Here is a 27,523-nt window from a genome sequence, read left to right on the forward strand (position 1 = left end):
GTTGTCTAGAAACAAGGGGTGGCTCAACTTTCCTGTAGGATCACCATGCTCTCCAAACGTGTATATTCATTCCAAAAATGTACCTGAAAATTTCCATCAATTATTTGATAATCACAGGACAGTGATTGGTTCATTGTGATTAGTGCAGTAAAGTTCTATTAATAAACGTTTTTATTATTATTATTGAGTTACTTAAACTTTTTTTGTGTGTGTCAGAGCTACTTTTATGCAATCTAAATAGGAAATGAAAAGAAACAACTTTGCATTTGTTTTATCATTGTATTTACTGAAGGATTTAGACATAAAAAAAAACAATATTTTATGATAGAAATCTGTGTATTTGATGGACTTTTTATTTTCAGAATGATATTTTGGAATGTAAGAATGAGACAATGCAATTATTTGTTTTATTAGGAAAATACCATATAACATGAGTTCTTTGCAAACAAATTCCTTTTATTTTATAAATTAGGCCTATAGTTTATATATAAACTTTTTGGAACAAACTTTAAAAACTGGTAGTTAATGTAGTTGTAATAATGTGTCTGCAATTACCTTTATTGTATACTGACATTTCTGATGTGCATTCAAGCTATGAAACTAGAAAAAGTTAAGGCCACCAAGACAGGCTTTGAATATTGGTTTGACAGACCTAGCCTGAGGGTCTGAGTAGTTTTAAAAGCTTAGGTTTGTAGTTTATCGAGATGTGCTGAAGGGGAAGGGTTTAAAGGAGTGCTGCACAGCAGGGATCTGTGTTTACGTGAATGTTTTCGAAACATTTAACCCTGGCCTGGACATCTTACAACCCTGTACCCAAAACTCCATTTGCAACATTTTAATGCCATTTAACCCATTGACTTTACATCAGTTCTTCTTTAATGCATGGGGCCTCTACAGTATATGGAAAAGTTTTTAATCTGAAAAAATGTGAATTTGTGGACACCATGCATTTTGCTTATCAGGCTTTCAAACAAAACATACTCTTCTGCATTTAATACAGTCCAATCCCAAAGTACCTACTACATGATGTAAATGTGAACAGCAAGTTGGTCCTTTGCATCAAAAGCACTTCTTCAGCAAGACCGTTTGAACAGCACCTCATCTGACTGGCGCTCCTCAGGGATGTGTGTTGCTACATCTCCCCTGTTATATCATGTTAATATACAGCAGTCAAATGCAGTGTAACAACAGTGACCTGCTCCTTTCAAGTACGCCGATGATACAGCTTTGGTGGCTTGCTAGAGGGATGTAAATAGTCTATTTCCAGAATGTTGACAGCCGTGTCTTCTGGTTTGATAACAGCTCCCTACACATTAATATCACCAAGACGAAGGAGCCATGATTAGAAAGTTATGCTCGAGCTGGCAGCACAGGATCTGAAGCAGGTCATCAGCTTTAAATATCTCTGCAATATAATAGTCAGTGACTTCTAGAGCAACACTGACTACATCCACAAGAAGCCAAGGCACACACACACACACACACACACACACACAAAAATAAATTCCTGAAAAACCCAGTTTATGTAAGAAAATTCAAGTGACCAACAAACTTATATAATTCCTGACAAAACTTTCCAATAAGGATCAATTTATTTTCATTAGCTAATCATTATATATCTTAAATTAACAACTAGTGTTGATTTCTGTATATACTAATACATTTTTCTATTTCAAATTTATATATTTAATTGAGTTATATAAATTAACATAATTTAATATATTCTGAAGCAATATGAATTAACACTCGACAATAGTATATATATATATATATATATATATATATATATATATATATATATATATATATATATATATATATATATATATTTTTTTATTATTATTTTTTTTTTTTATATAAATTAACATTAAAGAAATAGTCCACGACAAAAAAAAAAAAAAAAAAACTGAAAATGTACTCACCCCAAGGCCGTCAAATATAAAGATGAGTTTATTTCTTTATCAGAACAGATTTGGAGAAAATTACATCACTTGTTCACTAAAGGATCTTCTGCAATGAGTGGGTGCCGGCAGAGTCCAAACAGTTTATTAAAACATCATAATGACCCAAATGTAATCCAGTCGACACATCAGTTAATGTATACAGAAGTGAAAAGCTTAATGTTCGTAGGAAAAAAAAAATCCATCAATATGTTTTTAACTTAAAACCCCAACTTCCAGTTAAGATACAAGTACTCTATCTATGATATTGCTTTCTCCAGTGAAAAGCTTGTCTCGTCTGAATCAGGAAATATGCACAGATCAAGCACCGTTTACAAGTGAGAAAAGTTCTAAACAAATACATTGGTGGATTTTGATGTGAGAGGACAACAGGGAATGGACTTTTTCACTAGAGGAAGAATTATTGTTGATTATGGACTCATGTTTTGGCTGGAAGTTATAGTTTAAAGTTAAAGCACCTTGATGTATTTGTTTCTTACAAATGCAGCTTTTTATTTCACATAGGTTAATCTATAAATCTGTTCTGATGAAGAAACAAACTCATCTCCATCTCGGATGGCCTGAAGATGAGAATATTTTTAGTAAATTGTCCTTTTCCTTTTAGCTAGATAATAAATGCTGTAAAAATATTGTTCATTGGTAGTTCATGATACCCAATACATTAACTAATGTTAATGAATTAAACTTTACTGTGAAGTGTTGCATTGGCAGTAATTATCCTCAAGTTACTTTGCTGTCAGTTTACTATTTTAAGTATTGTTTTTACTTATGGCAATATGTCTATTTATGTTCAATAATTACTTATAGTCTGTTTATGGTAAATATGGATTTATTCATTGTAACTTTTGGACTCATTTCCATTCTATAATAAATCCAAAGGATTAAAAAGCATAACATAAAATCTTTTTAGATGTCACAGTCTGTTGTAATACAAAAAATAAGTTCATATATAACAGGTTGTTTTTCTCTTTTATTTAAAGAGGTGCATTCATATGCATATGATATGATATGATTTTTGCTTATTCAGCGTAGAATCCAGTATTTACCATTTTGTTGAAAAGCATAATTGAAATATTCAATTTAAGCAGCTCAACTAGAACCTAAAACTTTCTGTTTGTCAAATATAAGTGTCTTATTCAGACAATCCACTGTGAGAAAATTCACATCAGGCCTGACACACCTCTCCAACCATAAACACACACACACAAAATTTCACCGACCAGCTTATAGTGGTTTGTGACTTTACTGTACACAGTGAGAAACAATAGAAAAAGAAAAATGATTGTGCCTCTAGAGAGATCACACATCTCTCTGTGATAGCTGTTGTTCATAATACAGTAAATATTCAAATCAGGATACACAACTAGTCTCTATGCATACTCAAGAGGTAAAAGTTCATACATAATTCTAATTATTTTTTTTTTTATAAACAACTCTTTTTTTTGCAATTGAAATTGAAAAAAAGGAACAAAGTAAAATAGGAGTAAAGGAATTACAGGAATAGTTTCAGATTTTTTTTTTTTTGTTTCCTTTTTTTATACAGTTAGACCTCTTTTTTTAGTGTCAAACCTCTTGGTTCTGATTCTAGCTTTGTGTTTTTCCCCCTTAGAGTCAGTACATGCTGCCATAAGTGAAAACCCCTAGATCAGTAAAACCTCTAGACGAGATACAACAAATACATGTTGACTGTGGGCATTTATTAAATCATATGATTTGTTTGACACTCTATACTAGAATGCGAGTATACAGGCCTGTGTTCCTCTGTGAAACATGCCAGCATGTATCTGAGTCACACAGCAGTTAGAGGAGAAAAAGACAAGCGTGTAACCAGTGGGTTAAGACATCAGACTGAGAGCTAAACAGATTAGAAATGTAAAAGAAGATGAAAAGGTCTGTCTGTGGATCAAAAGTCCTAGAGTATGAGCATAAAAAAAATAATACAAACAAAAAAGCAGTTGATTATTGTTTCAGAAGTGAACATAAAACATTTCCTTTTCCCCACAGATGAGAACAATGTAGCAAACTGTATAAAATACCCCAAATTCACAAAGAAGAGAGTCTTCAGTCCCATTGTCCCATTGACCCTGTGGTGTTAGAGAATCAGCGTTCTTCAGATATATAAAAATAGATTTCTCCTCATTTAAAATCCCCTTAATATTTGAGAAATGGTGCTGTTCCTCTTGTAAAAGAAGACAGCACTGCTCTCTGATCACCTCTGTCGACCCCTTTAGGCTTTCGTATATATTTTGCATAATTTGTAATATATTTCCTTCTTGAAAATTCTGCAGTTAAAACCATAAATACATACCTTACATCGGACAACAGAAAGAGGGACGAAACAAAACGCAATAGCTTCCAAGCAAAACGATTTCAGTCCATTTCCAAAGAAGGCTGAAAAAACAAAACATCTCAATCAAATGTCCATTTCAAACCTAAAAAAAGAGGAAGGGACAAAACAAAAGCATCAAGCGTTAACAAGTAAAAATAGATGGGGTGATCAAACCGAACATGGAGACAGGAAGACAGCGGTGCTACAAATATAATGCTAACATCTACACGAGACCCTGTATACCTCCATGTGGTGTGACTTTCTATGCTCAGTTCACGCCTATAGGTGCACCACTATTTCGTCCCTCACCGCCGGATCAATGCTCAAAAGACTCACATCCTCAGACACACTTGGCATGGACAGAACAATCATTCAGATCACAGGAAACCACTAATCCCATTGTGTCCTGTGCTGTATACCAGTTTATATAGTCCACCGTGTGCCAGGCGGCCCAAGCTGGGAAACTGCGTTTCGGATTCTCTGTGTTTACCAGATGACGCTGGAGATGCTCGTCTCTCTGGGCAGCAGCGGGAGCATGGCGTTGTTGGCGTGGTGCTCGTCCAGGCTGTGTTGGCGGTGGTTCTTGTTGTTGACAGGCCGCTGGCCGTTCAGGAGGGTGAGGGGCAGGTTGCAATAGGTGTGCTGTGGCGGCAGCGTGCCTCCAGCTGTGAAGGGCAGCTCATAGTCATAGCTACGGTAGTGTGAGTGTTTCTGCCTTGCCAGCGAGTGCGAGCGGTATGAGCTCCGCAGAGACGGGCGCAGCTCGGGGTGAGCCGGCGCCAAGGCGGCGGATGTGGCTGTGGCCATGGAGATGGCTGAGACGGTCTGCAGGTCGGCGAAGGGGCCGGGTTCGCTGGCATCCAGTGCATGATTGGTGAGGGTTTGCTGGGGGCAGCGGTATGGCATGGTGTAGCGGAGCTGCTTCCAGAAGCGCGAGCCGGGCTTGTTGCTCTGCGGGCCGTTCCAGTGCACCACGCTCAGGCATTTAATGGATTGTTTTAACTCCTCCACGTCCTGGTAGTTAATGACTCCTCGCAGATCGGCACACTCGATTAAGATCACTTTAATGTCCCCTGAAACCAGAGAGTTGCGCAGACGGGATTCCAGCTCAAATATACTCCACCCGCGACGAAGCACGTAGCTCGGAGTCAGCACAATGATCAGGCGTTTACTCATGTCTACGCAGCGGGACACGTCCTCTATGTACGCTACAGGAAATAAACACCACAAACAAAGAAAGAAACTGTAATCCCAAAATAACAAGTCGCATGAGGACTGAAAATAATGCACAGCTGAAGACAAACAAACATTTAAGACAGAACAACCACAGTCATTCATGAAGAACAATCTGCATGCACAATGTATGCGTACTGTGCATACAGTACACGTGTGCACGCGCGTTTTTGCATTCAAACAAAGCTGTACCTCTAAGAAGATGTGTGTCATCCTGGTAATGTTGACTGCTCATACCTGGACATAAACATTCAGCTTTCAGACACAGCACACGAACAGGGCAAAAACACCTGACATATGATGCAAACAAATGCACCGTGTCACAAAGGCACAAACTTGCCAACATTTAGGAATATTATTGATAAAATTATTGTTTTGTTCTACAGAAAGTTTGTAAAATAACTAAATAATTGTTTTCTTTTTTTCACCAAGCTGTTTTCTAGTCAACATAAGGCTTTCTGGTCATATTAATGCTGATGAGGGAGTTTAATTAGATTTAATTACAAATTATTAAATTACTAAGTTAGGAAGCAAGATAAATCCAGTGCTGCTATCATGTTTATGAGCTGAAAATGTCATACTTCATTATGAATGATCGAGGAGTTTTCATTAGTTCTGTACAATTAGTCCTGCTTGTCAAATCTCTGTCCGTGCAACTTTCTTTTGTGATTGTTGTGGGTTTCTGAAAACACTCCTAAAACTCCACAAAAAAAATTGTACGGCATTTCTGTGAATTTCATGTGCTAATGAAATGTTTTAAACATTTAAGACAACATTTACAAACACACTAACAAAGACATACATTCACACAAAACACTCATTCTGCACGTACTGCTGGTAGGAATGAGATCTCGGTCAGGGATGAAGAGTTTGTATCCGTAATGTTTCTCCAGGACATCAGGGAGAATCTCCAGAGCAAAGCGCTCCTCTTCCTGTAATTCCTGACCCCACTGATCCAGCTCAACCTTACTGTAGGACAGGTACGCATCATACTCTTTGTTTTCTGAGGAGAAATGAAAGAAAGAAAGAACAGGCGAATCAAGGAACAGATGAAATGGAATGCCGAAGAAAAATGGAAGAATGGACAAATGAATAAACAAATAAATGAATGAAAAAATAAAAAAACAAATTAATTAATGTAAAAGAACAAAAGGAACAACAATGAAACAAACAAAGAAATTAATGGAGTAAATAATAAACAAACAAAAGAGAAGAAAAGAAGAAACAAACAAAAAATAACAAAGAAGAAACAAATCATCAAAACAAGAACAACAGAAGAAAAAAACAAAGCAACAAATAAACAAAATAATATATGAATGAAAAACAACAAAAATCAACATGAAAAAGAACAAGAACACATTAAAGAAAAAGAAAGAAAGAATGAATGAAATAAATAAATAAATTAACAATATTACTTGAAATAAATATGAAATAAAATTATCTTTTATACTATGAAATAAAAGAGTTGTAACTCTAATAATTACATATATTGTAACAATTAGAAACAAATAAGTAACTGCTGCGATGTTGTGCTCAGTAGCTCCTGTAGGAGGTGTGCGTGTGGCCTTTACCTCCGTCTGTATCCTCCCCTCCAAAGTGATGCCTGTAGCAGAGAAGCAGCTCGATCCTGTAGCACTTATACACAGATAATAACAAAGCCAATAGCAGAAGAATTGCACCCAGTCCACCAGCCAACTCCACAGTGTACATCAGCTCCACTGAGAGAGATAAACCACATGAGACAAAATGAAAAGAGAGAGAAAACATATTACAAATATAATATTCCCAGAATAACGTGTACTCTTGTGAGGGAAGAACTATAATCCCATGAAGGATTGTGAATGACATCAAATCAAATTAAAAAGAGAAATATAGTAGTACTTTTGACTCTATACATCATTTACATTCTCTGCTGTGTGTGTGCACTTTGGATGGGTTGAATGCAGAGCACGAATTCTGAGTAAGGGTCACCATACTTGGCTGTATATCATGTCACTCAAAAATATATTGAATTGGTCAAAATTATCAATTTTTCTTTTATGCCAAAAATCATTTGGATATTAAGTAAAGATCATGTTCCATTAAGACATTTTGTAAATTTCCTACTGTAAATATATCAAAACTTTGGACAACTTTAAAGATAATTTTCTCAATATTTCGATTTTCTCTTAATCCAAATTTTCATGTAGTTCTATCTCTATATCTTCTCTATCTTCTATCTATCAAATATTGTCTGATCATAATAAACCATACATCAATGAAATGTTCAATCAATGTTAAGCTTTCATATTATGTATAAATCTCAGTTTCAACAAATGTACCCTTATGACTGGTTTTGTGGTCCAGGGTCACATTTCATTAGTTTGGAACCATGGCAGTTTTAGCTGGAGAATTGAATTCTTATCAGATTTTAATTTAAGACTCTAGAGATTTAGTTATATGGTCCCCTATCTCCAGCATAGGATGCTAGGCATGCTGGCATCTAGCTAAACCGGCAAGACTTCCCTTGTCAATTAGTTTCACTAGCAAATCTACCAGCCATATCAGCACCAAACCAGTCTGGACCAGCATGGAAATTCATGCTGTGCTAAGGACATACACAAGGGGTGAGAAATGCAAAATGTCTTCAGAATGATTAAGTGCTAATGATGCTCATATTGTTCAAAGCTCCTCTGCGCTACAGCTAATGGAGGAAAACACGCAAGATACACTCAAATGCTTTAGAGAAGCTGAAAGATTGAAGGAGAGAGAGGGTGCATATGAGAGATTTGGTTTGTGTGTGTGTTTGTGAGTGTGTGGCTTTGAGATTATCTGCAGAAATATGTGTGTATGGCTAAGACGAGTTGAAAGAGAGAGAGAGAGAGAGAGAGAGAGAGAGAGAGTGTTTATTCAGTTGTGTGTGTGTGAGAACAGTTGAATGAGGTTTGAGTTGGGCTGAGAGGGAGAGAATGTGTCTGAACTGCTGAAGCTGTCTCCTCTTCTGAACTGCCATTAAAAGAGAAGATAGGATGCCTTCAAAGCAGCTCTCTCTAAAAGAGAGTGAATTTTAGATACCGATGCATTTCCCGAAAGGAGAGAAAGAAAGAGAGAGACATAGGAACATTCTGTGTTGTGTATGTTAAGAATCCCCAATGCACATTAAAGGGAAAGTTTACCCAAAATATGAAAATTCAGTCATCATATTTTTTTAAAGGAGCACCTTTAAAGAACATCTGAGCTGCTCTTTTTCAAACAGAAAAAGTATATACAGTAGGTGATTAGGGCCGGTCAAAATATTACGCATCACAAATTATTTTTAACATTAAAACTAATAAGAAAAGTTACCTTGAGCTGCAAATCAGCATATTAGAAGGATTTCTGAGGGATCATGTGACATGAAGACTGGAGTAATGACTGCTGAAAATTCAGCTTTGTCATGAATAAATTACATTCTAAAATATATTAAAATAGAAAACAATTATTTCACATTGTAATAATATTTCACAATATTACTGTATTTTTAATTAAATAAATACCTTTCTGAGCATATGGGTCTTAAGAAAAAAAAAATTGTACCGTCCTCAAACTTTTGAGCACTGGAAAGAAAGACTGTCAGTGAATTACTTATATTTCCATCTGTTCTTCATACAAAGACACTGTATGTCTTATAAACTACTATGATATATGAACTCATTTGGTTGCACTTTCATTCATTTCTTATGGTGATTTTTTATTTGACAGCACCTGGTTACTTTCCACTTTCATGAAAAAGAGCAGCCTTAACATTCTTCAAAACATCTTGGTTTTTATGAAAAAAATTCATACAAAAAAATGACAGAATTTTTAATTTTGTGTGAACTGTTCCTTTAAATAAGATGCAGCTGGTATGACTCGGTTGGTTGAGTTCATGTATGTTACGGCTGAATGTGTTACCTCGTTTCCCAAGCTGTACATTGGCTTGTCTTCTCCCATTGCCATTTTCCGCATAACAGGAATAATTACCCAGATCTACCTCCTCCAGTGAATCTATGGTCAGAGTAATGGACACTTCCTGTTCACCCAGGTGTTCTCTAATAGTCCTGGTGGAGAGAACAAAACAATGAGCCATTGTTCACCGAAGGCTGAGGAATAAAAAATTTTTAATTAGACCCTTTTGTTAGAGGATTTTGGGGATGAATTTTAGACTGAGCAGCTTGTAGAGGTTAGAAATTTTAGGAGGAAGGGTTTCGGGTTTGGTCGGCATTCAACAAAATGGGTCTCTTATTTAATTATAACAACACATTCACTCTCTTGTTTGTCCTGGCTGAATCATTTGAAACTGAAATTACATTTAAAAGATGCTGACAATGCTGCTCCTTAACTGCATGTAAATGCAAATATATTTGCTACATTTTGCTGTGTTATTAGGATGTATTCAGCGCCTGCTCAGATCCAGCTCTCCTTCAGACAGGGGAATTAATAATAGTGTGTCATCACAGCGACCACCCCTGCTAGATATAAATAGGCTCATATACCAGCTTGTGATATCAGTAATTGAAAATGTACTGTCAACATCTGAGTGAACATTTAAAGTGTGCTTTTATCGTGGACAATCTATTGTATTGAATAAGGGATTACACAGTGGAAGCTAGTTTTTAAAAGCAACTGTTTCTTGTACACCATTACAAAAACACAGTGGTGGAACAGTGATAGGAATACCATCGAACTTTGATATATTATCATAATATTGAGCTATTAATTTACCATGGTCTTTACACTGAGCTCATAAATAAATCCATCTGTACATCCATGATGGTCTAATCTATTATTATAAAACTGATGTGTAATTTGCATGCAATTCTTATGTTTGCACATGCTTTTCAGCATGATATCCTTAATTCAGGGGCTGGGGGGGGGGGTGTGTGTGTTGAGTTTCAGTTATACAACATGTTTACTCTCGCCTCCACCTTACTCTTGTATTCCTTCTTACTTGATTTCGCTCTCTCGAATGCGACTCTGATCCATGTCTTCAATGAACTTCTCTCCTTTCATCCAGTAAACAAGTGGATTGATGTCCCCACTGTACCCGAAGAAGGCTCTGCATGTCAGGTTCAGCATGCTTCCTGCAAGGGAAAGGGGGTTTGTGATTACACATTGATACAAAACATCCTTTTGTTTTGATTCAATACTTCCTCTGCCCAGGATTTGTTGCCCTCTGTAAGAATACTGTGTTCATGAAGCCAGAGATACTTTCCCAGCACTGGCCACTGGGGGGTTTCACTGTAATCAATGGCAGCTGACAAGCTTACAATGGTGTCTTGTAGGTTAATGGGACTCGCCAGTGTAGCAGGCGGGCAGGATCATAATAAGGGAGCGTTTTCTTGACAATACAGTATGGCTGAAGACTATTTCCTCCTGAGAGAAAATAAAATACAGTTTGTTCCCAGTTCTTTGAATTGTATTTCTTTAAGATTTCTCTGAAACTCCCTTAAAGCATTAAAATCAGTTACAGCTATTCTGCTAAAAGCAAGGGTCTTCAACGGGGGAAGAACCCTAAGAGCATGCCCATTATTATTTGATCGAACACAGATTTTTGTTAAAAAAAGGGAACAAAATATGCATTCAACTATATTATTATAAGCCATTAATAAAATGCTACACTCACTTAAATACAATATGTAACAGTAGGTTCCTGCTCTCTCTCTCTATCCACCAAGTCTGTTCTTGCCACAGAATAAGAAATAAAAAAGGTTATTGCAGTTCTCAGAAAAAAAAATTGAAATGCAAGACAATCTTGCATGTGAGCTGTTAAATCAGAATCTTATGAGTCAGAAAGGGATTGGGTGATTATTATTTGATCTCAGTCTAATTTTTGTGAAAAGGCAAAACTGAGAACTACAATCCCTAACAACAGTGTGTTTATTTTAGTGTATGAACATGTTTATCCTCAGTGGTTTTTGAAGTGCTGCTTCTTTTCTTTCTTTAGTTGCGGTTGAGGTGGTATTTCTGCCTTAATGTTGTGATGTTTGTCAGTTATTTGATGTTAATTAGGCATGCCTTTAGACTACCAACGAATAAGGCCCAGCACCAGGGAAGATCTTGCTCTGGGCCCCCAAACAAACCAGAAATAGCATCTGTTTCTCACCAGGATGTGAAGTACATGTGGAGCATCTGATTAAAGAGATACTGAGACCACAAGTCTGTAAAACAGCACCATACACACATACTGTAAATGACATCAAGTCACAGAAATGTAACTGATACTGGGTTTGATGTATTGTTGACATAATAATAAACACAAATTATGTAATGTTAATGTTCAGACATTCACAGTTTGAGACCTTTAAACGAATTATATTTACATTTAATCATTTAGCAGACGCTTTTATCCAAAGCTACTTTAAAATAAGGCAAAACACAAGCTATTTATTATACAGGAGCCAGCAACATTAGCAGCGCCATAATACTGAATTTCAAGAGTAAACAAAAGCTAGAGTAGAAGTGCAATTGCAGAAGTATAAAAATAGAGATTTGAATTTGAATTTGATTAGGATGTCAATGGAACAAGACTGAGAGGGGTGAAACGGGGGCTATCACCGGTCAGTTAAATACTCATCTCTGCCTCAGACGTCACACCCATGGACTACTGGCTAACGCCTGATGCATATGGGACACAAAAGTGTAAACACTTCAGGAGTGTCTGAGTAATCATCAGATAGGTTGAATTATACAGAATTTCGGGGAGACATGTGTGCCACGTTCTTTAACGTTCCACCTGGGAAAAAAAATGCTGTGGCGCCAAACCCCCTCATGAAAGAAGAAAGCCATTGTGTTTACAACTGTGACAACGAGTGCTTATCAGAATCAGAATCAGAAATAGCTTTATTGCCAAGTATGTTTGAGCATAAAATGATTTTTTTTTTTTTTGTGACCTAAGCTTCCATTACACAGAGACAACAACACACAGACAAATTTTTTTAAAATAAATAATAATAAGTAAATATAAAGACAAATATTGAAAAATAAACTGAAAAATAAATAAACTGTACGAACAGTGCTATAGATGATAGTGGAATAGAATAGGGTGAGATGCAGGGATGTACCAGGATGGAGGTGGTAACAAATAAATATAAGGATATTGCAAATTTTTATTGCATAAGTGGGGAACATTTATCTGTTCATGAGGAAGATTGCCTGGGGGAAGAGACTGTTCTTGTGCCTGGCTGTCCTGGTATTTGCAGCTCTGAAGTGCCGGCCAGATGGCAAAAGTTCAAAAAGGGGATAACTTGGATGTGAGGAATCCAGAATGATTTTCTGAGCCCTTTTCTTTACTCTGGATGTATACAGTTCTTGAAGGGTGGGCAGGGGAGCACCAATAATCCTTTCAGCAGTCTGAACTGTTCTCTGTAGTCTTCTAATGTCTGATTTTGTAACTGAACCAAACCAGACAGTTATTGAAGAGCACAGGACAGACTCAATGATGGCTGAGTAGAACAGTTGCAGGTTAAACTTCTTCAGCTGGCGAAGGAAGTATGAACCTTTGTTGTGCCTTTTTAACAGTGGAGTCAATGTGATTGTCTTACTTCAGGTCCTGAGAGATGGTGGTTCCCAAGAATCTAAATGACTCCACTGCTGCCACTGTTATGTCTGTGATGGTGAGTGGAGGGAGTGCAGAGGGGTTTCTCCTGAAGTCCACAATCATCTCCACTGTTATCTGTAAACAGACTTGTCATTGTTTTGGATGAGACGAATGACTGTACTGTCGTCTGCAAAATTCAAGGGGCTTGACAGAGGGGTCTTCAGATGTACAGTCGTTGGTGTACAAGGAGAAGAGCAGTAAGGAGAGAACACATCACTGAGGGGCACCATTGTTGGTGGAGTGGCTGTTTGACATGAAATTTCCCAGTCTTACTAGATGCTCCCTATCTGTCAGAAAGCTGGTGATCCACTGAAAGATAAAGCTATGAATAGAGAGCTGGGTCAGTTTGGTCTGGAGACCTGTCAGGCTGATGGTGTTGAAAGCTGAACTAATGTCCTCAAACAGAATGCTCACATAAGTTCCTGCATCATCCACGGACCTGTTTGCTCAGTAATCAAACTGCAGAGGGTCCAGTAAGGGTCCAGTGATGTCTTTCAGATAAGCCATAACCAGTTTTTCAAACAACTTCATGACGACAGACGTAAGAGCCACAGGTCTGTAGTCATTAATAAAAGTCCTGTTATCTCTGGCTTCTTTGGAACAAGGATGATGGTGGAGCGTTTGAAGCAGGAAGGGACTTCCCACAACTCCCACAACTTCCCACAACTCTTCTGTTGAAGATCTGTGAAAAGATGAGGCCAGCTTGTCAGCACAGGTTTTTTAGACAGACTGGTGTGACACCATCTGGGCCTGGTGCCGTTTTTTCTTTTGTTCTTCCTGAAGACCTGGTGCTCATCCAGGAGGTGGGGAGAGGGGGACTGGAGGAGGTATTAGTGCTAGCGGGTGTTGGGGGTTTCGAATTTACAATAAAACTCATTCAGATCGCTAGCAAGTTGTTGATTCACCTCAGTGCAGGGGGGTTGTGTCTTGTAGTGATGACTCTCAGACCTTTCCACACTGAACTTGAGTCATTCGAAGTGAACTGATCTTCCAACTTTTTAGTGTAGGTCCTTTTAGCCACTTTAATCTCTTTATTCAGTGTGTTCCTTGTCTGATTGTACAAGACACCATCCCCATTTCTTCTTCATCTTCTTCTTTTCACCCTGAGGGGTCTCCTGGCCGTTTAGTTGTGCTGTCGCATCCAGCGGGAAGTGGAGGTGGCAGTTACAGAAGTCTTTCTTGTATATACTGCCTCAGGTGATGCTCCCCTCACCAGAGGTTTGTAAAATTTGAACTTGCCTCTCCCGTGTGGTTCAGCACCTCTGTGATGCTTAGAAACCTTTAGGTTCACATGCTAAGCTCTGTGTAATTTCTGAAAACCACATGGTGGTTAGTGTGCAGTTAGTTGGTTAGTTGGGCTCTATTCAGCCAGTATGTATTTGTTTAAACACTTCAAGCATCGCTTCCCTCAACATGAGGGGCTATTTGGGCGATTCTCGTGGTAATTTAGCAGCGCTCCCCTTTTCCAAGAAGGGTCACCTATGGGTCACAGACAGCCTTCTAAATGTCCCAGGGGCAACTCCCATGGAAATGGTAGAGTTGGTACTTAGTGTTGGCCATAATTCTGGCCTGCACTCCCCTCAGCATGGCGGCGTGGGTATACTGTTTCCCATATTGCCCCTTAGAGGATACAGTTAGAAATTCCCTTGAAAGGGAACGTCGCAGGTTATGAATGTAACCATGGTTCCCTGTGTAGGGAACGAGACACTGTGTCCTCTAAGGGGCGCTATGGGGAACACCTCGTTATGAACCGTGTCTGAAGCATACATTGACTACATTTATAAATTAAGAATTTTAACGAGTCAATTCAATTATATATTTATAAAGCGTCATGTTCTTTGTTCCTTAATGAATCAGCCGTTCGAATGAATCAATTGAGTGAACGATTCAGTGATAAAATCAGTAACTTGCCGCCACCTAGTTTTAGTTTCATTTTAGTTTCAAGTATCATTTCAGTAATTTAAATCACTGAATATTTCTATACTCAACATTTTATATTTCAACGTCCAGTATAGATTTGTAAATGGGAAAGAAAATATTTGTTCTTGTTCATAAAGGTGCTCCTATTTTTTTTTCTGCTCCTAATTTTTTTTTACATTTTAAATAAGCAGCACAATTGCTCCTAAAAATAAAAGTAAGCATAGAGCACTATTTCGTGAGTGTGGTGGTGCTTATATGGTGCTGCCCTGGGACGGGTGAGTATGAGGCTAGGAGAGAAAAACAATCACAGTATACTCACTACAAAAAAAAAAAAAACTACACTACACTACTGTACTGTTTTCTTTTCAAGAAATCTAAGAAATAATATTAACAATATTTTATTGACTTACATTCATAGAATATATTTAAAATGCAATTATCGTGTCTTTCTCCTGTTTTGCCTATATAATCAGAGCAGTGTTGTATTGCATGTTTATTTTTATGCATAGCTGGCAGAAAATCAGATGTGTGCTGATTGCCATGATGACATCAAGAGGCTCTGATGCAGTATTCCTTATCACAAAACCAATTCAAGCTTAAAACTCAAACACTATAAATTTAGCTGCCTTGAAAGCACTGACAATGCAAATCTAGTTGTTTTCTCTGTTTTCATCACCATCTCATATTCCTCCTAATTAGAGGATAACGCACTACAGATATGGATTAAATTAGCAATTTCAATACATACATATATCACTTAGGAAACAACTAGAAAAAAGCAGATGTTTAATAAGGTCTGCCACCAGAGAGAGCTCTAAGCTTTGTCCAGGGCCATTTTGCTGTTTTGAGTGTGTTTTTCGATGCGTTTGAATGAAAAGCAAGTGTACTGAGCTGTTTGCTTGTGGTGATTCGCTTCATTTACCAACAGAGCCGAAACACTGACCAAGCATTCCTGTAAACACACACACACACACACACACACACACACACACACACACACAAACATGCAGGTCTGAAGACATCACACAGCCATGAATGAACGAATAGAGACCTATATGTTAACTTTATGACCTTCACTCAGAATTCACTTCACTTAAAGAAAGAATCTCCCAGTGCCAATGCTTTAGCAAACCGAATGTACATATTTCTTTGTATCCATCTTTTTCTCCCCTCCTCCAATTCTTTACCTGATTTGTTCTTCATGCAGTGCAGCCCAATGGGGAAGAGTAAGACTTTAATTATCTATATAGAATAGGGCTTTGTGAACAGGTACTCCTCCGCAGATCCTTTCATACTCCCTGTCCTCCCCTCATCTTTTCTTTCTGATGTCATAATAGAGACCCTGCCTCAGCACCTCTCTCACCGATGTTACAGCTTGTGTGTCTGACACTGAAAGAGTGTGCAAATGAGAGAGAAAAGACAATTAGTACAGTTTAATCCATTTTTTAGAGCGCTGAGCACATTTGAATTGTAAAGGGAGATTCGTGAACAAAGAGAAAGTTTTCTATTATAAAACAGTTTCACACACACATATGATTTCACAGCGAACTATTCTAGATGTATTACAACGGTCTCTAAATACAAAAGCACACATACACATACTGACATATATGTGTCCCCTCCCCCTCACAAAGGCGGCATTTCTCCAGAGATTCTGTTTCAATCACCAAAATAAATCCAGATATATCAGCACCTCATTACATTAGGATGGACTGAAGAGTCAATAGTATAGTCAGTTCAGTTCAGTTGAATGGGAGAACCAGTGCAGTTTTCCTGTCTGGCTGTTTAGCAAATGTATTTTTGTATTCTGTATTGTATGGCAAGCAATATAGAAAATGTATATATTATACATATATACACAGTTAAAAAAATTGGGTAATATTTTTTCATGTTTTTGAAAGAAGTCTCACCAAGGATTTATTTATTTGATAAAAAATACAGTAAAACAGTAATATTTTGAAATAGTATTACATTTTAAAATAACTCTTTTCTTTTTTAATATATTCTATAATGTAATTTTTCCTCTAAAGACAAAGCTGAATTCTTAGCAGTTATTACTCCAGTCTTCAGTAACACATGATCCTTCAGAAATCATTTTAATAAATCTTTTTAATACATAAAAGTGGTATATAATAGGATCCATGTGTTAAAAAGATATACAGGTTTGGAATGACACGAGGGTGAGGGTGAATAGTTGACTGTTCCTTTAAAGGTATCTTTTTTTTATGTTTGAATTTAAGGGACTCACACTCTCTTCAGTTTCCTTCAGCTTCTAAAAGTCATCAATGAGGACTGTGAGTTCAAATCCCCAAAGGAAAGATAATATATGCTGGATATCTGACAAACTGCCAGGATGGACACAAATGAGGTGTTTTTGGGCAGCAAATCTGATTTGATCTGATTATCTGTCGAGCTCAGGCTAGGAAAAGACATAAATGGCAGATTGTTCAAGTATATGTAATTCCCAACAGTTTGTAGATGATTGACTGTGAAATGCTCGGTGTTTGACACATGTGAGTGTGTGTGTTTAATACTCCTCTTTTCTGAATGCAGGTGAGTATGAGTCTGTTAACAGACTGACATGTGGTTTATGTATGGTTTAAGCTATGCCTGAAACTAAACCGCAGCAGAAGGAAGGATGGGTGTTGTGCAATGTCAGATGAAAGGATTTCGTCTTACTAAAGTGAAGGACAGAAAGGACAAAGATCGAACACTTTAGAGAGATGCATTTGTGGGATACACAGTCAAAGGTTAAGCATCAAAGAGCGGTACAAAGACAGTTTCAAGTAGAGAGTGAAATTCCACTTTATTTATTGTGTCTCTATGCAAGAACAGGTAACTGATTACATATGCCATTTATCTCCACATCTACATAAAAAGGCTTATAAAGAATAAATTCGGTGTCCATTTTTCTGTTATTCTGGCCAAGAATAGCCAACTTAGACAGAAAGATATTGTCTGGATGACATATGCAACAAACCAGCATTTATTTTATTAGTCTGAAGAAATCTGAAACTGGATATTACTCAAAAAAGGTGAAATATGCAGGATCCAATGCTTCTAGGTTGTAACCACACCTGTCCCTGGTCCCAATACGCTTTAACTGCTTAGAAAAATGTAGCTCAGGCATTCTGCTAAATCTCTCTAATCATACGGGTTGGGAACGTCATGTGGGTTAGTAAATGATCACAGAATTTTGGGTGAACTTTCCTTTTAAAGGAAAAAAAATTACCAGGACATGAAAGGTCGTGGCAGCTCTAACAGGGTCATATGCATGATTAGAAACTGTGGCCCAAAATGTGGGACAAAGGACTCTGGATTAGAGTGAACACTTCAGAACAGAGATAAAGCGACCTCTCCGTCTAGTCATTCCTCTTTTACACTCTCTCTCTTTCTCAAATAAAGCTGAAAATGTATGTGCTATAAAATATGAAGCGGATAACTAGGTTGCTGTTCACTGGCTGTTACGATCCCTCATTTGTCTACTGCACATTACATACCAATGTTTATTAAACAAAGATTAGATGTGAATTAACAAGAAATGGCATAAAAAATAATAATTTAAGTCATCATTAAATCCACAGCTGTGGCCAGATATTTGAAATGGGCTTGTAAACCACAAATATCTGGTTCCAGGCTATTTAGCCCAACATCCTAAAAGCAGAAACAGCTTTTGCAGAAATCCACTGCTTTTGTACTGTTCCTTTAAGGATATCAGTGTCCAATCTTACCCAATAATAAATTGAGATGTTTATTTAGAGAAATGCCCTTATCTCGCAATGGTTGCTTAGCAACAACTGTATTATTTTGGGCAAGGGTGATTAATATTAAGAAGTGTTCTCTGAATACCTCTGCACATATCCTCCCCACTTCTGCGTTAACATACGTGTGTGTTTCTGTGTGCGTTTTGTGCCATCTGTGAGGAAGCAAAGCAAAGTCACGTAGTGAATACATTTCAATTAAGTTTATATTTAGTTAACCCGCATGTTCATTTGATATCGACTTTACTTGTTTTTATGACTCAGAAGCCCCAATGACTCACATAAATTAAAAATAATAGGACATTTATAAGAATAAAACTAGGATCCATTTCAGTACCTTCACTTCTGTTCACAATCAGTATTGTTTAAAGTGCTACAGTATATAAATAAACGTGACCTGTTCAGTGTCGATTGGACCCCTCCAAAAAACATTTCTGAAAAATACAATACATTTCAAGAAATAAAAATAAACAACTGACAGAACTGAAATGTGCATGTTAAATTTCATTGGATTTATGAACGCTTTGTATCTGGGTTCTCTGAGACTACAAACAAAAGTAATGAAGCAATTTTTCATCAAAGGATGATGCATGTTATCAAACGGAAATGTTGTTTCTAATCAGATCTCAAAAGATTAGAACAAGTAATGTAGTTTCAACCAGATATTTCAATGTTTATTGGTATATTTTCGAGCCCTTGGGGGTTCTAAGAGCCCATACAGAACATGAAGGTTAAAATGAACTCTCATCAGTCCAATTCAATATATATAATACAGATAGATAGTCAAGTCTTTCCTGCATTGTTCCTTTCTCTCTGCTCATCTTGGCTGGGGAACTGCATGAGACACAGGAAGAACGATAACCTTTTCTTCCCCTCTTTCTATGTTGAATGTGTGTCAGCCCAGTTTCTCTCTGTCTCATTTTTTCCCTTGTTTGTCTGTGATACTTGAGTTGTGTTCATGTGTGTGTGTGTGTGTGCACACACAGGAGTGAGAGAGTGCCCCTGTTGTCATTAATAATGTTAGGATATGATGGGTTCACACACACAGCACACTCTATCTGTCTCTCTCTATCCATCACTCATCATCCCATCATCCCATCCTCTCACATCATCATCTGTTCCGCATCTATTGCAGGGAGCATGAAAAATTATTTCGATAGCTCATCTCACATAATAAGCATGTTTATAAAAAAATTAATGACCATATGCATCATACATATCACAGTACTACACAGTAGCATCAACAAATGCTGGAAATAACTAGTATTAGACCAGCAATATCCTCTTACCTGCTATGTACTTATAAAACTGCATGTGTTTAAGTTTGTATGTGTGTGTGTGTGTCTGTGCGTGTCCAATAAGATTTCTGTAGGAAGTGCTCAGCGAAGAGCGATTCCCTCCTGAAACGTTCTAAAAGCATTAAATATTCTTCCACCAGCTCAGAATTCTGTCTCCATCTCTCAGAACCTCCTTTCATGTTCTTTAATGCTCTTCTTTCCTTTAGAGTCACTCTCATTTACAATCAATTTCTTTAATTATGTCACCTGCAACCCACACCTGTATACCACACACTTGACCCAGTATAGCTAAAATTTAAATGATTCTTTTATTATTCATTCTATTTATTGCATTTTTATTTTAATTATATTTAATTGATAATTTTTTATGTTATAGGGGAATGAGTTCTGTCAAATTTACTGATCCTTTATTTACTCTGTATTGAATTTTTATACTTCATTAATTATATTGAATTCATATTTTAATTTGTTATAAGTGAAATCAGCATTGTTTTTCTACAAAAGTAGAAGTTTCACAAACAACAAACAAACAAACAAACAAACAAATAAATATCTTTGGAATATTTGAAAAATATGTTTCATCAAACGCATTTGATAGCGGTGGCCGAAAAATATTTATTTTTCTTGGAGCAAGTTGCTTTAAGGCACTTATTATGTTGAGATCACATGATCAGCAGGAAAATGCTTGTTTTATCCCAATTATCATATATTTTCACTCATAAAACAAGAACAATAGAATAAGAACAATTGACTGAAAACTGAATGCCGGGATGATGCTTCTCCTTGCCACCAGGTGTCATTATATGTATAAGACCCCATACAAATTTACTGAGAAGCAATTTAATATTACTTCTTCACTACAATTGTAACTTCATTTAAATTAAAATACCATTTAGATTCACATGATTCTGCAAAGGATTTAAAAATACAAAAATTTAAATTTTCAGTTGAACTGAAACTGAATTGATAAAGAGAGATGAAACTGAACAGTTTCAACAATATTCACAACACAACAAAGTTCGACTCAGCTGGGTTGTATTATATTAATTCAGCTAAGCAGCCCATAACGCACACACTGTCTAAACCTATAAATTACTCATCATGTGGTCAGTGTGTCTCCAGTCGACGAGTGATGTCCTGCTCTCCCTCTGCTCATTCTGAAGGCATAACATAGTCAGAGTCCCCACAATATGCTCCAATCTGCTCCTGTTTCCAACATGCCTGGATCCAGAGTCTCCGCCAAACAAACAGACGCGGCTCCATCCACCACATTCAAACACACACACATAGTTCAGTTCAATGCACACACTAACAGACCAGCGCACATGCACGAACAAGCACATCTCTGTCTGTTACATATATTAAAGTGGATGGTACGCGTGTGTTAACATGCACAAGGAGCTCGCATCAACACACACACGCACAGTGAAATCCAAAAGAAGGCCCACTTAATGTTTCGGCACCATATGGAGTGGCTATTGTGGGGAGACAACAGCAGATAATTAGCAGAGAGGATTTGCATTTTTGAGAATGACTTCCATTCAGAGAGTAAACAACATAGCATCACAATGCTGACTATAGCAGCTATCTGTCTAACAGGGGAACTCCTTTCTCAGGCTTTAACACACACACATACACAAATGCTGCTGCTGCTGAGTTAGCGCATAACTGCATGGCATGAGTTTAAACATTCTCGATGAGTCTCTTTTAGTAACAGTTTGACGTCTTTTCAATAAAAAAACAGTTCACACATTTTTGAAACTGTTTTGCTTGTGTTTTTGTGAGTAAATCCATTACAATGACTCCCTTTTACTTGCACAAACATAATTCAAATACATAAACCACACTGGCTGTGTTCAGAATAGAATACTACCATGCTGCTTACTCTGCAGTATAATGCATTCTGCCTATTACAGTATTTCAAAAAGAAAGCACACAGAGTTTCACTATAAACTTCATGGATTAAAAGTGAATTGTGCCTGTTTTTTTGCATGCTCTTCCTACTATTGTTGATTCAGTAACAAAATGTAAGTGCTATGTTGTGGAGAGTGCAGCAGTGTTGGGGAATTTTAGCTGTGATTAGAGCAATTGGCTCTTTAAAATGCCAAATGTACATCTCACTGCACCAAACAACTGGATATGTGCCCGGTTATAACACTTTTCTACATAAATTCATCATTATTGATGCCAACTTTAACTGCATCAAATAGCACTAACATTTAAATATATAATACATGGTGCTATTAAAAAATGTAGGTGAGTAAAAAACAAATTTTTGTCAAAGAAACAAATACTTTTATCAATGCTGCATTAAATTGCTAAAGTGACATTAAAGTGACAGCAAAGACTTTTACATTGTTACAGAAGATTTATATATAACATATTTATATATAACTTGTTTTTTTCAGAATTCTTTTATAAAAAGAATACCAAAATATATATATATATGGTATTTTGCTATTCTTTTTATAAAAGAATTCTAAAAAAAAAAAAAAAAAAAAGTTTCATCAAAAATATCAAGCAGCAAAGCTTTTTTCAACATTGACCGTAATAACACCTCCAGATCAGTACATTTAAATACTGCTGGTTGCTGAAAATTCTTCTTTGTCCCCACAGGAATTTATTACTTTAACATTAGAAAACATATATTTTACATAAAGCAATTATTTCACCATATTTTCCATGTTTTAATTGTATTTTATGATCATTATTGCACATTATAATTAATTATATGCCTTGGCTAGCATAAGAGACTTGTCTTGCCTACAAAAAAAAAACAACAACAACAACAACAAAAAATTTTTTTTAAATGGTAACATACATTGATATAGCTTATAGCACCTGGCAGAAGCACCATTCAACACTAGTGCCCCCCCCCCCTGAAAAAAAGGGTGCCCCCTCAAGATGGCCTTGGCATCTTGAAGTGAGTGATTTGGCAAGAAAATGCAGGATTTCATTCAGAAACACTTTAGCTAAAATGGTGCATCTGTTTGAACATTTAATTCAGTGAGCATTCTTTCTATTTCCATTCTTAGTCCAGGTTTGTGCAAACATTTTGGCAGACCCTTCAAAAAATGAGTCAATCAGACAAATCGTGAAAAACCCTGACTGATATCGCCTCCAGGTCTTTTGTCACTCAGGAAATAGAAGGTCAAGTCGAGGGTAGAGCATCATGGGATACAATATTGCATCCACTATACTCTGGCTCTGTGCTGAACATTTTACCAAATAGCAAGTCATCCGGGTAATCCATGCACTTGGAACATTTTCATACTGTGCACAGTATATTACATATTACCTTCTTTCAAAAATAGTACATGGCATTGTGAACATACACAAGCTGAGGCTGTTCTTACCGAGCTGCACGTCCATGGTGAGAAGCTTGTTTTCAGAGGGATACAGAATCCTGGGGGGCTCTTCAGTCAGAGGAGCTGGAACACACACACAGAGTGTTATTTTTACTAAGTGACATCAAGCACCTCTGATGAAGCACACACTGTCTCCCTCTCTGCCCACACATTCGTGATTGGATGAGTAAACTCCAGCATCTCGCCATCAACATCTCAGCAAGAATTGTCTTGGTCTCCCCAGTGCTCTGGTTTCTGTTCTTCTTGACTTTTGTCCCCCTATCCATCAATCCTGCCAACATCCCTCTCTCTCCAGATCTTCCTCTCCCCACGTGGGCATGAAGCCCCAAATTCCAGCTCATTTCCTTCGAGTCAGAGGTGTGCATGTGTCTCTATCTCTCTGGTGATTATGCTGACTGTGTTTGTTCAGTTGGCTTTTCTCAAGCACAGGACTGCCGTAGGTAATACTACTCGCACCGTGTCACTGTGTCTGCATACGTGTGAGTTTGCATTCAGCTTCATGTAACTCTTACAACTTGAGGATATATATTTGTGTTTGTTTGTCGCGGTTCTAGATTTGTTCTGGGTTGCAAGTGTGTGTGTGTGAGTGAGTGTGTGTGCGACATGGGGGGTGCACTTAATAGACAGAGCTGGTGGAAGTTTAAGCCGCGCGATCGCTCATCCAAAATCCAATTTTCACTCGGCTGAGGAAAGCGCACTGGCCCCTCCCGACGGATTATTCCGGGTGACTGACGGATAGCAAACAGCAAATTAATGAATTACGCTTCCGGAATATACACATCTCACTGCTGACCTATGCTGCACATTTCCCTGTTAAAGTTGTAAAGGGAATGTACATATTAGTTCACTGCAAGTGGAAAGTATGTCTAAAATCTTAAGTTATCGTGTAAAAAAACCAATATCACAGTAATGGTAGATATCACAATGTAGCTGTACGATGGAAATTCAATGATAAATAACATTAGTCATGTGGTAGTCCTTGTTTTTGTAACATAAGGATATAAAGGATATAAACAATTTTTACACTTATTGTAAAGGAATAACATATAAGTTTTTATAAGTGTTTTTATCATCTGAAAAGTGTTGCAGTTTATGTTCTACAGTGACTTACATAAAGCAATTAACATCAAGCATGCAAAACATTCAAAAAATTCGGAATGAAAGATGTACCTGAGCATTTTATTGGTGCATTTTCCATATGCTGGCCCAGTAGTTCAAGTTTAATTTTAAATATTTTTGTTGTGGGTTTAACGTCTATAAGAACTTTACCCAACTTTACAGCAGGAAAAAACATGTTTACAGCCTGGTGCAAAAAATGATTTTGGTCTATATAGCTAATTTTGCCCATGACAACTGTGAGGGGGGTGAATTTTTTTATAACTCATCAATTTAAATTATATTAAGACTTAAAGTTCTGCATAATTAAGAGCGTGGCCACTTGGATGACAGGTGGTTTGCCGCTGCTAACTCTGTCGTCGCGCAAGGTGGGCGTGGCTTCAGCAACTAGCTCCCGCCTTTTTACCCATTTTTGATTGTCTGGGAGAGTCGCGTGGTGACGTGCTGCCAAGATGGCGATGGCCTGCTCTGCACACTTTAAGCTTCAAAAACACACTTCAGGAGTCTACGGGTGATGTCACGGACACTATGTCCATGTTTTTATACAGTCTATGTGTGTTACCTGTTTTTTTTTTAAATATGATAGTTCAGTGAAAAATGTTGAAAACCATGTTGTTCTAAACACAAAACTCTATTTTTTTTTTTAACTGAAGCTATCAAGCTTCACCAAAGCACCAATTCATGTTCTTTTTTTTTTTGATAGTTTTGTCTAGGAAATAGTTTTGTTTAAGGCTTAAATTTAAGTTGAGTTGGATCTTTTGTAATGAATTAGCTGATCCCGTCCACAAACTGGCCCTATTTGAGCCCCAAGTGATGTTAAATACAGCCAAGTATGGTGACCCTTACTCAGAATTCATGCTCTGCATTTAACCCATCCAAAGTGCACACACACACACACACACACACACATCATGTGAACACACACCTGGAGCAGTGGGCAGCCATTTATGTTGTGGTCCAGTGCCTTGCTCAAGGGCACTGAAGCCGTGGTATTGCCATCCCGAGACTTGAACACACAACCCTTGGGTTGTGAGTCAAACTCTCAAACCACTAAGCCATGACTTCACCCTATTGTTTCTCCTTGGTAATAAAACTCATACATTCAGAATAACACATTATAAATGATGGTGGAAATAGTGAGTTTTCTGATTCTACAATTGTGGAAATTAGCTGCTCATGTGGTCAGTCATATGTTTATGATTCATTTAAGTATCCTTTTAAAAATTTGGAAAATCTACACGCTATGGTTTAAACTTCTTATTTACATAAGGCAAACATTTGACCCCGCTAGTTGGCAATTAAATTGATTTAAGAAATAAAAGTCTATTTTTAAAATGCATGCACATAGCGTGGCACAACAGTTACTGTTAAGCACATGGCAGTGGTCAAAAAAGCATTTATAAAACTAATTAAAATAAAAAAAAATGTATGTGGGAAGCATCATTCTGGATTCTGGAGGCAATAAAAGCACTGACTAGTCCATGTAAATGTTAGAAAATACCATACTTCCATGTGGTAAACAAGAACTGAATAACAAGATTAACTGTGGCCTGATTGTTCTTCACAAAACCATCAATGACTTCACAATAGCTGTATTACAGTGCACCTTTACTGTACTTTTTTTTTCTTGCAACCTTCAGTCTCCATTCACAGTAATTGCATGGGAAATGCAGTCAGTACATCCTTCAGAATAATCCTTTGTGTTCCATGGATGAACGAATGTCATGCAGGTTTGAAACAACATGGGGGTGAGCAAATTATAAAAAATAATTAGCAAATTTAGGGTGACCTATTCCTTTAAAATATATATTTTTAAGAATATGAGGGTCTTTAATGAGCCTGTCAAGACTGTAACTATCATAACATGCTTTAAACGCAGCTTGAGGACATGTGGAGATAGAGAGGATGAGAGAAAAGAGAGAGAGAGAGAGAGAGAGAGAGAGGATGAGTCACCATACAAATTGCTTGCTGTCTGGTAGAACAACTATACAGCTAATATAAGCAATGAGCAATGTAGTTTCACCACGACTCGAACCCACTACCCTGACAAACACCCTCAATATGAAGATGCTACCATCTCTATGTGTAAAAGTAAAAAGAGAAAGAGAGAGAGAGAGAGAAGAGAATTCACTAAGATTGAATTGCACCCACTGACAGCACCATTTATTTGCGAACACTGTCTGCATTGTTTTAGCACCCAGTTCACTAGCATCCACAAAAACTGTGCTGAATTTAGATATAATTTAGGTGTTTGCGCTAAAAAGAATCAAAACGATTCGTTAGAAGCTGTTTTTTGCCTTTAAATACTGGATGCAAAAATGGCATGACTGTTTTGTGAATTTGTCCCTGAGAGAGAGGAATACAGAGGGAGATGAAAAGAGAGAGATAGAGTGTTAATGTGGGTTGGCTCAGAAGCAAGGGATGAGTGTGATGGAAGGATGGCGTGATACAGAAGAGGAGAGAAATAAAAACACTCAGGCCAGCGCAGTGGGGAGACTGGTTACACTCAGCAGGGAGGAAGCTACAACCCAGAAAAAAACTACAAGAATCATTCCGCTTTTAAATTCCTCTGTGCTCTGTGTGTGTTATCTGACACACACTCACACACATGCGTAGAGTAGTTTCTGTGTGTGAGATGAGTTCACGGAGTTTAAGACTGATATATTGACAGACTGCGAGTAGGAGAGGTGTGATAGCACAGGCTCCCTCTGAGGTTCACAACTATTTTTTCTCTAACACACACACGCACACACGCACACACATGGCCACAAACACACGTAAACACACATTCAAACACAGGTTTCAGAAATGTATATGGCCTGAAAAAAATTCCTGGGCATGCTTAACATTGTATAGGATGCATTAGATAACTGTACACATTTCCAACTCAAGTTGGAAGTCTGAATTGGAGTGGTGTTTCTTTTGTACTTTTCCAGGCAG

At 37.3% G+C, this 27,523-nt stretch overlaps 1 protein-coding gene across 2 annotated transcripts in view; it reads right to left on the reverse strand.

Annotated features, from left to right (window-relative positions):
• Nucleotides 1-2,911: 2,911 nt before the first annotated feature.
• The window catches only part of LOC128019874 (interleukin-1 receptor accessory protein-like 1-A), an 80,448-nt gene continuing 55,836 nt past the window's right edge, over nucleotides 2,912-27,523 (reverse strand). The window contains exons 6-12 of one of the 2 annotated variants that reach the window (XM_052606181.1): nucleotides 23,456-23,530; nucleotides 10,472-10,604; nucleotides 9,436-9,581; nucleotides 7,095-7,241; nucleotides 6,356-6,526; nucleotides 5,716-5,760; nucleotides 2,912-5,498 (exon numbers count right to left, since the gene is read on the reverse strand). In XM_052606181.1, the coding sequence (XP_052462141.1) occupies nucleotides 4,777-5,498; nucleotides 5,716-5,760; nucleotides 6,356-6,526; nucleotides 7,095-7,241; nucleotides 9,436-9,581; nucleotides 10,472-10,604; nucleotides 23,456-23,530 (1,439 nt within the window). In that variant the 3' untranslated portion in view covers nucleotides 2,912-4,776. The remainder of the gene's footprint in view (nucleotides 5,499-5,715; nucleotides 5,761-6,355; nucleotides 6,527-7,094; nucleotides 7,242-9,435; nucleotides 9,582-10,471; nucleotides 10,605-23,455; nucleotides 23,531-27,523) is intronic. The other variant, XM_052606182.1, reaches the window with a different exon arrangement.

Source organism: Carassius gibelio, chromosome A9, assembly GCF_023724105.1.
Source record: "Carassius gibelio isolate Cgi1373 ecotype wild population from Czech Republic chromosome A9, carGib1.2-hapl.c, whole genome shotgun sequence".
Classification (NCBI taxonomy): Eukaryota; Metazoa; Chordata; class Actinopteri; order Cypriniformes; family Cyprinidae; genus Carassius; species Carassius gibelio.